At 43.4% G+C, this 15,577-nt stretch overlaps 1 protein-coding gene across 1 annotated transcript in view; it reads left to right on the forward strand.

The window, feature by feature from the left end:
* cpm (carboxypeptidase M) overlaps nt 1-11,042 on the forward strand; it is a 33,222-nt gene extending 22,180 nt beyond the window's left edge. The window contains exons 5-10 of the mRNA XM_049566434.1: nt 3,502-3,601; nt 4,567-4,672; nt 6,096-6,266; nt 6,870-7,022; nt 7,160-7,308; nt 8,705-11,042. Coding sequence (XP_049422391.1) covers nt 3,502-3,601; nt 4,567-4,672; nt 6,096-6,266; nt 6,870-7,022; nt 7,160-7,308; nt 8,705-8,974 — 949 coding nt within the window. The 3' untranslated portion in view covers nt 8,975-11,042. The remainder of the gene's footprint in view (nt 1-3,501; nt 3,602-4,566; nt 4,673-6,095; nt 6,267-6,869; nt 7,023-7,159; nt 7,309-8,704) is intronic.
* The last annotated feature ends 4,535 nt before the right edge of the window (nt 11,043-15,577 follow it).

A 15,577-nucleotide genomic window follows, 5' to 3' on the forward strand; every position in this document is an offset into this window, starting at 1 on the left:
CACACACACACACACACACAGGTTCAACCACTGTTACGTTTGCTCGAGGAAAAACAGCTGCTGCTTCTGGTCCACTGCAAACACATCAACCATACAGGCTTAAAATGAGTGTGTGTGTGTGTGTGTGTGTGTGTGTGTGTGTGTGTGTGTGTGTGTCAGACCAAATGTCAAAACAGACTTTAAAGACTCGAGATCACACACACACACACACACACACACTCGAAGCCGACATTTTTGATGTGTGTAGACTAAACTGTGTGATGCTCCAACGCCCAAAACACTGTGATAAGCAGGAAACCAGGCACACACAGATCTGTATCACACACACACACACACACACACACACACACACACAGATCTGTATCACACACACACACACACACACACACACACACACACACAGATCACAGCCACGGTTGAAGCCTCTAAGTATCTAATTAGAAGTGTTTTGACTTCTTCTAATGTTCTGTATATGGGACACTGTTGTGAGTGTGTGACTATTAATCACACTGTGGGGACATAAATACGTTCACACAGCTTCATTACGGGAACGTACACAAAGACTTGAACTGTTGCATGTTAGGATTTAGTGTTTGTGTTTAATAAAAGACTCAAGACTCATTTTTTATCAAAAAAACTCCAGAAATCACTCAGTGTTCACTCTGCTGCACTGCGTCAGAGTCAGTCACATTTATTCACGTCAATTTAGACTTCAGGTTGACTTTAACTTTTATTACATTTGTGTATGTGTGTGTGTGTGTGTGTGTGTGGTCTGTTCCGCAGGGTCACCACTTTCCAAACCGTATAAGGGAGTGTTTCACCGGAGCCTTTGAGATGATTTCACTTTATGTTTGGGACAAAAACAAACTCGTTTAAAGAGTCAGATCTAAGTTTTATTGACTCGACTGTCCTGATTTTTAAGATAGATTGTAGAAAAACAAGACTTGTTGATGTGAGTCAGTGTTCAGGTGGATGAGGAGACAAAAACTTGTTTGTTGTTAACTTTAATTTCCAGGTTATCGTGTTAATCTTTTTGTTGTTGTGGACGACTGATACAGGAAGTGTGCAGATCCTGAAGTATCACCACAGTGATGTAAAAAAATACTCAGAAGTAATTTCATCACAAAGATGTATTTAAAGTATCAGAAGTGGTCCTTCAGTAAAACGTTCCCCTGTGACTCAGCTGTATAAATACAAATTCTCTGACTTCCTGGAGGCAGGAGGATCGTGGGAAACATGAGTGCCTTGCCCACGGGAGCCTCGGTAGCAGCTGCTGTTTCTCTTGGACTGACCGAATCCATCAATCCTGGTTTGGAGTGAAATATCTCAACAGCTATGGGATGGAGTGAAATTAAATTTGGTCCAAAAAAAGTGTGTTTAACACTTCGGTTTCTAAACAAATATGTGCACAACCGCTAACATAAGATGGTAAACATGGTAAACATCGTACCTGCTGACCTCAGACTGCGGGCTCTATTTTACACCTGGTTTAAATCATCGCAGTCAACCGTCATTGCTAATGTCAGATCGATGCGGTTGCCATTTTTACAGCCAGCACCCACGTTGTGTCAGAAGCAAATGTACTTGCGCCCATCTGTGCACCCATGAGCGTGTAGTACCTAAAATGAGGTGTGGTCAGGAGCATTGTTGGCGTGTTGCTATTTTAAGACAGCATAAAGTGACTGAGCCACTCACCAACAAAATCCTGGTCTAAAGTCAGAATGTCGCAGTATTTTCCTGCTTTTCAAACGGCGCATTATTCAGATAGTAAGTTGGGCCGTCATAGACGGGTTCATGACCTGCATACACTCTGCTTGTTACACACACAGGGATGTGAGGATGTGCTGCAGGTGGGTGAAATAATCCATCATTCATGAGGAAAATATGAATGAAATTTTATTTAACATGAACATAGCAGAGATCAGAGCAGAGCTGCAGAGAGACACTGTGCACATTGACACACCAGGAGCAGAGTAACTTCACTGATTATTTCAGAAGCCAAAAGTTTAGTTCTGTTTCCTCTGTAAAGTTTGTAACTTAAGTTTTCACTTTGGTGTTTAACTGCAGTGACATTCTGTAAAATGTGAACGTAGCAGAGAGTAGAGCAGAGCTGTAGAGAGACGCTGTGCACATTTACACACAATGAGGAGCAAAACTTTACTAATCATAATTTTAGGAGGTAAAAGGTCAGTTTTGTTTCTTCTATCAAGTTTATAACTACAGTTTTTAGTTTTGATATTAACTGCAGTGACATTCTGTTAAATGTGAACATAGCAGAGATCAGAGCAGAGCCGTAGAGGCATTATGCACATTGACACACCAGGAGCAGAGTAACTTCACTGATTATTTCAGAAGCCAGAAGTTTAGTTCTGTTTCCTCTGTAAAGTTTGTAACTTAAGTTTTCACTTTGGTGTTTAACTGCAGTGACTTTCTGTTAAATGTGAACGTAGCAGAGATCAGAGCAGAACTGCAGAGAGACACTGTGTGACTCTTTCTGTATCACTCTCAACAAAAAACGCATGCTGCCCAAAAGAAAGAAAAATTCAAAACAAGATCTCTTGTTTGTCCAGCCTGTTTCTACTGCACATAACTGAGCTCAATATAACATCAGTGTGAGATTTTGACAATTTTCTCCTTAAACTCCTTAAATTCAGCTCCTGAGAAATAACCTTCGTCTTGTCTCAGCCCGATCGTTATTTAAAATCTTAAAATGTTCTTTTTTCACACCCAGCTTTTAAAGGGATTGGGAGGTGAAACTGATTGGCTGAATTCATGTCACACCCAAAACATACTTATGATAAATTAAGGTGGTGTTTCTCAAAGTTGAGGAAGGATCCTTTAACGGCTAAATTTTAAGGAGGCTACGTCACTGAATCCCACTGAAGGACTGTTTGAATGTCAAGAGTCCTTCAAATTCTACCGATGGCCGAGTCCTTTCCTCAGAGAATTTTCAAGGATGCATGTGTGTATCCCACAATTACCCACAATTATTTGTGCACAACTTGTTGGAATTGAAGGCGGGGCCTCTAAAGTGATGCACACCTGAGCACTTGCTAGCCTGTTGCAGTGTGTGTTCACAGATTGCAAAGAAGGTGTCTTGCCTAGCCTCTGTAGGACCCAACTTGGAAGGACCCGTCCTACCAAGGAAGCACCTTTGACTTTGAGCAGCACCAAGGGACTAAATACAACCCCTTTGCCCTTTGTGTCTTACTTCGCACCCAGATTATGCACCGTTCAACCATCAAGGAGAGACAGGCCCTATAAATTATTTAAATAGTGCTGTTAGTCTTGTTTGTTCAACAAATGACTCATTGACAAAGTCATGGATCGAGTCGACAAATCGTTTCAGCACTAGAAGAAAAGAAGCACGTCTGATATCGACTGAGAGATCTCAGATGAGTCGGGGCGACACTGTGCTGACCTCTATCTCTAAAAATGTGTGTTGTTGAATGAGCTCCTGGAGTTGATCAGTTAATACAGTAGAGTCTGTGTCTGTTTCAGGGTCAACCATAACGGCATCGATCTGAACAGGAACTTCCCCGATGCCTTCGCTGGTCTCCGGAAGCAGCAGCAGATTGACGAGGAGAAGAGGGAGGCAGAGGTCGGTGATTCTCTCTGTTTGTCTTATTGTTAATAAATCCCATTAACAGATCCAAACCAACAGGTACAGATTGTATCTACAGTATGAGATATTATTGGTGAGTGAGTCACACCGTTGTTCATGAACACACACTGTAGTTTATTTTACACACCGTCCTGCCGACACAAGGAGCCTGTTTGTACCTGGTGATCCAAACAGAAGTTGTCGGCCAAGATGCATCACAGATGCGTCTCTATCACCACTTGTATTCCGTAAGTCCCAAGTGCGCCTGCTCTATGGGCCCAACGATGTGGAAGCAGCGCCGATCACATGGGTAATTTAATACCGCAGAAACAGAGCGATTTGGGCTTCATGTTCCACTGAGCACCTTCCATAGGACTGAATGAAGCCCGGCCGCCGACGCTGTATCCAGGTCTCTGTATACATCCATGGTACAGCTGCAGATATTGCTGTCAACAGGATTTGACACGTCTCTTTAAAAAGGCAAAACAATGGACAGTCATACTTCATCCAGCTCGACATAACATGGGTAAGTTATAGGGCGTCAGAGCTCTGTCGCCAAATCAACCACCACGCCCTGCACTGATGACGTCATCCCCGTCAGGGACACATCAGGGCACTGTTAGTGTTTACAGTAGGATGGCTATGTGGTTGAATGATTCTGAGACCACCTCGACACGTGGTTTCAGTGATGGGATCATCATGTGTCTTGGTGTCCGTTTACACTTGTATTCAGTGCTGTCCACCTGTGATCAGATCACCTGAGACGCATATTAACATCAGGCTCAAATACTCACTATAGGACATCAAATGTGTATTCATCCGCCAACGAAAATAGTCCCCGACAAAGTCACTGTTTCCTCTCATTCGTTTGATCACAACTACAAATTATCACCAGTTTAATCTTTAAACAATCATTAAAAGCAGTGATTGTGATTGGCTGGTTGTTCTGTGATGTGTTTCAGGTCAGAGCTGTGATTGGCTGGTTGAAGATGGAGAGTTTTGTTCTCTCTGCCAACCTCCATGGAGGAGCTCTGGTGGCCAGTTATCCTTACGACAACAGCAACGGAGGTAAACACGCGCACACACACATATATAAGAACTCTGGGGCCAGTGTTTTGTTTGTCCATTCTGGGCTACTGTAGAACATCGGGGAGACCTCAAGAAAACATACTGATTATATTATTTTCCATTCATGCCAATATACCCCCCTGAATAAAAATGTCTTCATACGTACGAATCCTGAGGCCCCAGAGTCCTGCACAGGACCATTTTTCAAAACCTGCACTCGCCCAAACCCGTTAATAAAGGTCCCCTGACCCTCCACCCATAATCAACCCCCCCAGGCTCCAGTCCCTCACATGAAGCTGGGTCTCCGTTCTTGAATTGGACGTCTCTTTGACTGGATGGTGAAAACATTCAATCACTGCCAGGTTAGGAAACATGTTAGCATGCTCCTTCCACCACCATCAAACCTCCAAAGGATCCCAACTCCATGTAGGCCGCCACCTCATCCTCGGGCTGCAAAGTGTCATGGCTGGAGTCCTCCACGTCGGTGACCAGTGTGACCACGGGGTCAAAGGTTACACTGGTGTCACTGACTTTCAAAATAAAAGGAACTGTCAAAATATGACACACATACTGCACATCTTTTTACAGCGTGTTACTCTGAAAAATAAAAAATCGATTTTTGTTCTCACCTGCTGCCGGCCTGCGTGGAGTTCATTTATACCTGTGAATTTATATATATACATATTTTTACCCATTACCCATGGGCTCCTGACCCGGTGCAGGACTCTTTCCTGAGGGTCATGACTCTGATTTCTGTTATTGTGACCTGATGGTGGCGACAGATGAAAAGTCAGAGGATCATGGTTCGAAAAATCACCAACAGATAGAAGATATTCTAATTTTTGTTGGACAGTAACGGACAAACTGTTGCACACAAAAGATGGAATTAGAAAACTGAATTTACAGACATTATGATGTATGGGTTGTACAAGAACTGATAATATCTCACTTTATCTTACATTACCTAAAACACTTCGTCACTTTATTACAAAATGTAGAAGAAAAGAAACCTGAAGATCATTTTGATGCAGTCGGCGCCCTCTGCTGGCAGCTGTAGATGTTGCAGTACAGCTCAGACTGAAGCAGTTTCTCAACAAATAAAAATTAAAATAAAACTCTGTTCACTTTGGAGAGGAAGATTTGAAACAGTAGAGACGTCACACAAAAAGTGTCCCAGTCACTAACAGAGAGGTACAAACACACAGAGCTCTGTGTGAAATATAGTGAACCAGGTTTATTTGGGTTTTTTATCTGATTTGTTTTAACTAACTTTTTGGCTGCTTTTTATTTTGAAATCTAAATTTTATTCTTTTGTTCCAGCCTCAGTGTGAATCACTTTTTATCGCCTTGTGCTTGTATAAAAACTTTCTGTGTCTCATTTAAACATCACGTTAACATCTTAGCTTGATGTCGGCTTCTCCAGGCAGTGAGCTGGTGGGCGGGGCCAGCATCTCCCCCGACAACGACGTGTTCATTCACCTGGCCAAGGTGTACTCCCACAACCACGGCTCCATGCACCACGGCGACCGCTGCGCGGACAGCAGACCGTTCCTGGACGGCATCACCAACGGGTACCAGTGGTATCCTCTGGCAGGTCAGCACGCCGCTTTTAAATATCCTTCAGTTCAAACTCTTGCTCTCTACATGCAGGACGCAGTGCTCTTCACTTAGAGGCAGGTCAGAGGAGACCTGCAGAGACAGAAACTGAAGACAGAACATCACTGATCTGTCTCCTCTGGTTTCCTGCTGCAGAAATCTGATCAGTGTAACCTGAGAGACCCAAACTCTGCAGCTGGAACAACCTCCACTGATCAAATCATTCAGCGAGACCTAAGTTTAATTCAACATGCACACTGGTGTCCATGTGATGAACCCAGCCCTGGTTATAATCTTATCCAGGTTCACCCATCCAACAAATGACAGCAGAGTTCATTTTGACAGCTATTTACGAGTAATGCTGTCCACAGTCATGCCTCTCCCTTTACTGCCATGTATAAAACTCAAACTGTGAGTTGTCACTAACACGTCTGGGTTCAGACAGGACGGCGTCTAGAGGGCAACCGTGAGAGGGACGGCAGGATAACAGAGAAGTCGCATCTGAGTCATGTTGACCGCTGAACACCGGTACAGTAAAAATAATCTTACGCTTTAGTCACAGTGTGTGTGTGTGTGTGTGTGTGTGTGTGTGTGTGTGCAGGTGGGATGCAGGACTATAACTACGTGTGGGGTCAGTGTTTGGAGTTGACTCTGGAGGTTTCCTGCTGCAAGTTTCCTCCCGCCGACCAACTTCCTGCTCTGTGGACGGAGAACAGGAAGTCTCTGCTGTCCTTCATCCAGCAGGTTCACCTGGGTCAGTACCTGTCTGTCCAACTGTCTCCTTACCTGCCTGTGTGTCCACCTGTCTGTCTCTCCTCTGGTGTTAGACTGAACCTGAACCAGGATCAATAATTAATAATCACCTGATGCCGTGTGTGTGTGTGTGTTCAGGGGTCAAAGGTCGCGTGTTCAATGGCTCCGGAGTGCCAGTCCAGAATGCAGTGGTGGAGGTCAAAGGTCGCAGGAATCTATGTCCGTTCAGAACTGACAGACATGGAGAATATTACAGACTGCTGCTGCCTGGGAACTACAGCTTCACAGTAAAAACACACACACACACACACACACACACACACACACACACACTTGGAGTGGGCGGAGTTTATGCAACTAGTGGTTGGGGTTTAAGCTCCCCAAATGAAATTTTCCTTCATCACAAATACAGCTATTGACTCATTTTACTTGTATGATACTCATATTCGTAAAAATGACATTATCTGTACCGGATACTCGTTCCATCCGAGTGTTCAGCTCGATCCTACGAGCTATAGCAAGTGAAAGCTAGCTAGTAAGTTAGCGACAGATGCGCCTTAGCTAAAGCTGAAACAAAAATGTGCTAAATTTGTTTTTTGTTTTCTAGCAATAAGCTGCATCCATTTTGAGAGACAAAATGGATCCCATCTGAGATAACATAAAACCAATTACTTTAGCAGAGTAGCAGTAACTGTCAGCTTTTGAATACAGTGGACTTTTTTTCTTGCGTCTGTTAGCGTCCTAAGTTTAGAGCTAGTTCAGTGTCGGTGAGATTTAGAATGAGATTTTCTTACATGCGCACAGAACAACATGTTCTCATACAACAGTTTGTATGGTATCCTACAAATTAGCGACCCAAGAATTTAGTTACATCCCAAACGTAAAGTTACACAAGTAATGTAAAGTTACGGAGGTTAAATTAAGGCACGTAAAGTTACTGAGGTTAGGTTTAGGAAGAGAAACGTGGTGAAGACCACCATATCCTCACAGAATGGTTCGTATGGTATCCTACGAATTTGCGCCCCACAATGTTACGTCTTTCATGTGAACTTACGTTATTAACATAAATTTGAAGAGGTTAGGTTTAGGCAAGAGAAACATGGATGACTGAAAGTTCACACGGTACCAAACACCCGTCTCAAGGGGAAGGTCCATGATTTTATGACCCATCCACCGCACCAACCTGCCTCCCTACAGTCCGCTCTGCACCACTTCCTTGTTTACTCCTGTCAGTACATGGGTCACATGGTCGCAGCCTTCCAAAATACACGGGTTATGCACTAATTACTGCTTACACAAGGGATATGTACGAATCCAGGTGCATTACGTTTCGAAGGAAAACGTATGAACAGTTTATGAGAACAGCCGGAGAAGACATACCACAAAATAACTCAAAGTTCACAAGGTATCGAACACTGGTCTCCTGAGGAAAGTCCCATGTTACTTGACCCATCCACCACCCCAAGTGCATCTATATTTTTAATGTAGCTTCTATGGCAGCTATGAACATTTATAATTAACGTAAACAGCATAAAATGGGGCTTTACGATATTTTTGTTGCTCCATTTCTTCACCAGCCTGAAAACATGTTCCTCAGTTTCACTGCTTCTGTTGTTTGTTCGTTACAGTTAAACTCATGACGACACGTTAACGACTCTTTCTTCTGATCTCTTTGATTGACAGGTGACGTACCCAGGTCACGAGGTTTTGACGGAGACTCTTAACGTACCGTATGGTCCTGATCACTACTCTGCCATGACACATGACTTCCTGTTGCGTCAAATCCCCACAACGACTGGCCGCACCCCGGTTCACCCCTCCCAAGCTAACACCACCCCTCCCTGTAACTACACCTTACACCTGGAGGGAGGCGGAGCCATCTCTGGGCCTTCGTGGACAGGGCTGGGTGCAGGGCTCGGCCTTGTGGCGGCGCTTCGATCCCTAATCGACTGAAGCAGCCCTGGTGCTCGGTGTGATGGTCGCAGGTTTGAACCCTCGACCTGCAAGAAGGCAAACAAACAAAGCACAATAACGTGGTCGACCAGAAGTTTCTGAAGGTTAACCACTCGCCATTAGCTTCGTCACTACTGAAAGATTCTACTCTGAGGGCAAATGGGGTGAAGCAGGGCGGAGTTTAAAACCCTGGTTACAACAGAAAGCAGTACTTCATATGCATGTCCTCACAGAAGAGGCGGTGCTTGAAGCTTTTGGACGTTGTGACTGCTCGCCATCAGAGGCCGGTTCCACAGAAGACATTTTGACACTGAAGAAAACACTTGAAGAAAACAAAGCCATCGCTAACGTTATTACTAACACCTGTGCTCTTCCTACTATGATCAATATAAAATATCTATTGTATAAAAGCCGTACTGGCAAACTACTGTAGCTAGCAACCTAACACGCTAGCAGCTGGTAACATTGTAATGGCCAATCTAGCTGGCTTGCTAAATAGCCAGCTCGTATACCAGGACAAATCAAGCATTTGTTTTGTGTGACGATAAAACCACACAGTTTATTCATACCCTCCTGGTTAATGGTGAACTACTGCACCTGGCAAAATAACAGCTAACACGTTAGCCACCAGCGAACATTGCAAGTCTTGTCAGTCACTATGGCCAAGCTCGCTGGCTTGTCGACTAGCTATTAGGATTTAGTATTGTCGTACCTCAGTTTGGATAGTAGCCTACAACCTTCCATGTAGTTCACTGTACACTATGCACTTCCGTAATTTCAAGCCGTGCTCTCAAATGCGAATGTGGCTGATTAGCACTTACGGGAAATGACAATCCCAGCATTTGACCGGTTCTTCTTTTTTTGGCAATTGCAGCCAAATGTAGCATTACCGCCAACATATCTGCCGCTTGTGCAGCTTCCTCACCCACCATTGTTACAGTTTTGGTGCTCCCTTCCTTCTGCTGCATAGCCAAGATGGCCACCACTAGGGCGAGAAGTGTCCAGCGTTTCACAATCCACTTTATCACTTCGCATACACCATCCGGGTAGCACACTGCATTTTGCCGTACCTGGCAGCATGAATGCTCTTATACTCAAAATAGCAAGTGTTAAGTGAGCAACACTTTTGTCGAGTCACAATAAAATCACACAGTTCAGTCATACTTCCCGGGTTAATTGGCACGCTACTGTAGCTAGTGAGCTAATCAGCTAACACGTTATCTGCCAGTGAACATTGGGAGTGCATCTCAGTTACAGTAGCTAAGCTAGCTGGCTTGCTAATTAGCTTCCAGTATTTAGTATTTTTTCTTTGTGACGATAAAACCCAACAGTTTATTCATACTGGCAGGGTTATAAGGTGAACTATTGTAGCTAGCAAGCAGATCAGCTAACACACGAGCCACCAGTGAAAATGCGAGTGCTTGTCAGTTAAATGGCAAAGCTAGCTGGGTTGCTAATGTTTTGTGTGACAATAAAACCACACAGTTTATTCACACTGACATTGTTAACTACTGGAGAACTACTGTAGCTGGCGAGCTAATCTGCTCAATAGTCACTGATTCGCTAACAAACTAGCGAACACTAGCTCAGCCTCTAAATGTTCAAGGTTGAATTTATCCAGAAACCCTACTTACACCTCTGACTTCAGTCTCACAACTGTCTCCAAACCATTCCCTTTTTTGTGTGATGCAGTTTGTTCTCCGTCAGAGGAAGTTATATCAAATGTGACGGTGCAACTCAGCTAGGTCGCTAATTAGCGTCTTCTGTTTTGGACTCTTTAGCACTCCGTTTCATTAAATCAGCACTGTTTAGATGTTTTTTTTGCTATTAATGTGGAAATTCACTGACAAAAAGTTTCCACAGATTTATTCACAGTGGTTAAAGTGAAAATAATTTATTTGGTGGTAAATTTCCACCATTTTAGATGATTAGCAACTCTCTCGGAGGCTTATTAGTAATGGTTTGATTTTTGAAAATTTATTCTTAGAAGTGAAATTTATTAAAAGAGCTGCTGGACATGTGACAACTTTGCATTTCTAGATTTTTTTTTTTTTTTTTTTAAAAAGATTTCCTTCAAAAACTAATCCAGCCCCAACCATAGACCAGGGTGGACTCCATGACTAAAATTTACGAGTCAAGGAAAGGAACAGCCCAGGACACAAAGTACAGAGACACGTGATGCAGAGGAATAAGTAGGGTCTAGCTCAGAGTCCATTCTGTTGAAATGATTCACTGGAGGTTAAACTGGTGCCTGAGGATTCAGTCGTCGCTGCTGAAACGCTCCATCATGTGACGGGGCGTCTGCAGCGATAAGGCTCATTACTGTAAGTGTGGTGGAGCTGGACCATGTAATTTTATCTGAGAGGAGGAGCACTTTAAAATTAGCACTTGCAGGGACTGTTTTTAGAGAGGGAAGTATTTAAACCACAGAAACGGACATGACATCATCCGAGTGTTGAAATGAAGCGAGCCGCACATCAGTCATCGATCTGAACTCACTGAGGTACGTTTGATTTACGACTCCAGACGAGTCATCTCGCATGTTCATACAGGCGTTCGTCCTTTCTACTTGTGTGTGTGTGTGTGTGTGTGTGTGTGTGTGTATGGAGGGGGGGTTACACCGTCCCATTAATTCCTAGAGGACAGCTGAGTCTGGTGGTTCCCAACCTGAGGCTTGAGACCCCTCATGGGGCCACAGAATTAATCTGAGGGGCCACGAAATGATTAACAAGATAGGAAATTAGAAAATACCTTAAAAAAAACTTTCTCTAATTGTGCCTTTTTTATTGTGACTTTCATCGCTATCATCAGAAATCATAGAAAAAAGATGCTGCAGAACCTGCCTTAGAATTTTCATGTTTTTAAGTTTTCTTCTGTATCAAAGTGACCCAGTGAGAGTCGTCTGTACGTTCATGAGTTCACTGTGAACAGGAGCCGCTTTTAGATAATTCAGCTCACTTTTAATGTTCCACTTTGTCAAAATGTAAAAAATATAGGCTAAAAATAATGTTTGTAGCCCACATGTAACTATCTGACTCCATGGCAGTAGTATATTTCCTCTTTAAAGCCCCTAAGCATTATGGGAAGTGTGGTTTATCAAACTTAGAGCAGGATTATCCCCCTTACAGAAGTAAGACAAAAATCCATTCATTCAAACCTGCCTCATGTTGAACTATCTAGATGTTTTTGGTGTCTCTGAGTCTCATCGACGTCATTTTTATTTTTAGCCAAAAAGGTTAAGGACCACTGGTTTAAAGAAAAACCAGTACAACCTGATAACTGGGACTCAAACCTGTGAGGTGACTCAGCTGAGCCCTGAGCTCATACAGTATCTGTACACAGTATGTATTTATATACAGTATATGGACACAGATGTGTATCAGGTTCACAGCAGCTCCAGTAACTAAACAGGTGTGACGCCAGTTTTAACGCAGAGGTCAGAGGTCAGTGAACGCCTCGTCCTCGTTTCTCTCCCTTTGTTTAAACTGTTTTTTTGGGGGTTTTTTGCCAAATATCTTGGACTGTTTTTCTACTTTTGTATGTTTGATATGAAACTCGTCTGTGCCATGTTGGACCTGTGGTGACTGCAGGATTCAGTCGCACCTGAAACATCAGACCTCATTAAAGTTTGACCTCTGTTTCACTGTGAAACACCAAACGTACTGAATCCTACTGGACCTGAAGTAAACTGTCACTGAACTGGTTCTCAAAGGAAACGAAGCATTAAACGTACGAAGATCTGAAAGATCACAGTGTGTTAATTGTGTTGGTGTGTTTGGTCTACGATAACAATAAAAATACTGATGGGAAGTACCGGAAAGCTTCAGTTAAATGTCCAGTCTCTTCTGCTACAAATGAAGGCCTGTCTCCATTAGAGGCCTGGTCTTCAGCTGCATAAAAGCAGGTTGTTGGCTACCTCAGATTTTGTGTCTGTTCCTGGATTACCCTGTAAATGATTCATACTCCTTCAGCCTGTAAGGGTCCTCAGATCAAAAGGGATTTTCATAAAAATTAACAAAGTGGTGTTGTGTCAGTGTGCTGGGTGCTGTAACTCTCTCTGACGTGCTGTCTGTCGGAGCTACGATCAAATGAGTGATTCATAATTGATTTATTATTCGAAGCCTAATTTTTATACAAGTTACATTCATACTGGTTTTAATAAACAGCTTGATTGTATTTCCTGATCTTTGCTGAGCAACAGTTTTGTGTGAAATTATTTAAAGGCCTGTCTCAAATACGGGCCTGTTGAGTTTTAAGCTAATAATAGACCGGGGCTATTAATACAAGTTTTATGGTATAGGACACAGTGAGATGGTGCTGGATTTTTACAGAGACTTTTTGTGACAAAGTCAATGTCAATGTCAGCTTCATTTATATAGCACCTTTAAAACAGCCAACAGCAAACCAAAGTGCTTTAAGCAAAAACAACACCACAGAAAAAACATTATTACAGTGAAATATAACAAGGGTAACAGACCCAGTAGAGGTGACTGTACTCAACCAAAGGCCAAGGTGAACAAGTGAGTCTTGAGCAGTGATTTAAAAGTGGAGAGGCTATTCGCAGTCCGCACAGTCAACGGTAATGCGTTCCACAGAGTGGGAGCCGCGACTGCAAAGGCTCGATCTCCTCTAGTTTTTAAGAGTGATCGAGGAACATTCAAGACCATCTGATTCACTGATCTGAGGGCTCTGGAGGGCCGATGCACCTCAACAAGGTCAGATAGGTATTCCGGAGCCAGCCCATTCAGAGACTTAAAAACAGATAAAAGAATCTTAAAATCAATCCTGTACCTAACCGGAAGCCAGTGAAGTGAAGAGAGCACCGGAGTTATGTGCTCGCGTTTCTTTGTCCCAGTCAGGAGACGAGCTGCTGCATTCTGAACAAGCTGCAGGCGGTTAAGCTCTGACTGTTCAATGCAGACGTACAGGGAGTTACAATAATCTAAGCGAGAGGTAATAAAAGCATGGATAACTGTTTCGAGGTCTTTCTGGCTTAGATAGGGTTTAACTTTGGCTAAAAGCCTCAGCTGAAAAAAGCTAGACTTGACCACTGACCTGACCTGTTTGTCTAGCTTAAAAGCACCATCAATAATCACACCAAGATTCCTAGCGTGGGATCCCATGTAAGGTGCCAGTGGGCCCAGGGAGCTGGCAAGGACCTGAACCAGATCAGGGCGACCGAAGTGCGAAGTTTAAGTCCATCCATGTTTTAATGTCACTTACATAGTTTAGCACGGCCTGAAGGGAATCTTTGCAAGGAATCTTAAACAGCAAATACACCTGCACGTCATCAGCAAAGCAGTGAAAGGGAATACCATGCTTCCTAAATATCGACCCCAGGGGTAGCATATAAAGGGAGAACAACAGGGGGCCCAGAACTGACCCCTGAGGGACCCCACAGGTCAGAGGGGCCACTGAGGAGGAAAACTGCCCCATAAGAACAGAAAGGGATCTGTCCGAGAGGTACGATTTAAACCAACTTAAAACAGTGCCTTTTATACCTACACAATGCTCTAGGCGTGACAGGAGAATTGTGCGATCCACTGTGTCAAACGCCGCGGTCAGGTCAAGAAGAATTAAAATGGCACAGTTACCAGAATCAAGGTTTAACAAAAGATCATTAAAAACTTTTAAAAGAGCAGTTTGAGTGCTGTGAAGAGGCTTAAAACCAGACTGAAACCGTTCACAAATGTTGGCCCCTTTTAAAAATTCTTGGAGTTTGTGCAAAGTGATGCAGAAATATATGTAAAGACGATATTTTCCTTCAAAGCTGTGGAAAACAAACAGTTAAAGCTGCAGGAGGAGGAGCACGTGACAGGTACGTCAGTCTGACCCTCCTCACTCTGGAGAACACTTGGTGTTTTTGTTTGATCAATAAATCATCATCAACGATTAACTGATCATCAGAACAGCTGCTGAATAATTTTCTGTTGATCAACTCATGATTCAGCTCCAGACTTTATTTCACCTCCATCAGATGAGACAGAAAAACTGAAATTAAAAATAAACTCAGCGGCCACAGCTTTGATTATTGAAGTTTGTTTTATCTGATCATTTCAGTCAAACAGATGAACAGGGGTGCACGATTACATCAGCACGTCATCAGTATTGGCCAACATGACTTTTCTTATTTCTATTTAGTGTTGTGTTTCATGTCTCCATCTGCTGGTGGGCCGTCACCATAAGAGTCTGTGCGTATAATGTGATGTTAATCCATCTGCAGAAGAGACTTGATGATGATCACTGAGATTAGGTGTGAAAAAAATGGATATATCGATATCGGTATCAGTTATCGGCCAGATGAGTTGTTACGTATCGGCATATTGGATATGGGCAAAAGATCCAACCTCATGCATCCCTAGAAATGAATGTTTCTTCCAGCCTAGAGCTCATGACCATAGGTGAGGGTTGGGACGGAGATGGACCAGGAAATGGAAAGCGTCGCCTTCTGGCTCAGCTCCCTCTGAACCACGATGGTCTGACGCAGCACCCACATCACTGCAGACGCCGCATCAAACCGCCGATCCATCTCACGCTCCATTCTGCCCTCACTGTGAACAAGACCCCGAGATACTTGACCTCCTTCTCTTGAGGCAGTAACTC

Source organism: Epinephelus fuscoguttatus, linkage group LG22 (genome assembly GCF_011397635.1).
Source record: "Epinephelus fuscoguttatus linkage group LG22, E.fuscoguttatus.final_Chr_v1".
NCBI classification, from domain to species: domain Eukaryota; kingdom Metazoa; phylum Chordata; class Actinopteri; order Perciformes; family Serranidae; genus Epinephelus; species Epinephelus fuscoguttatus.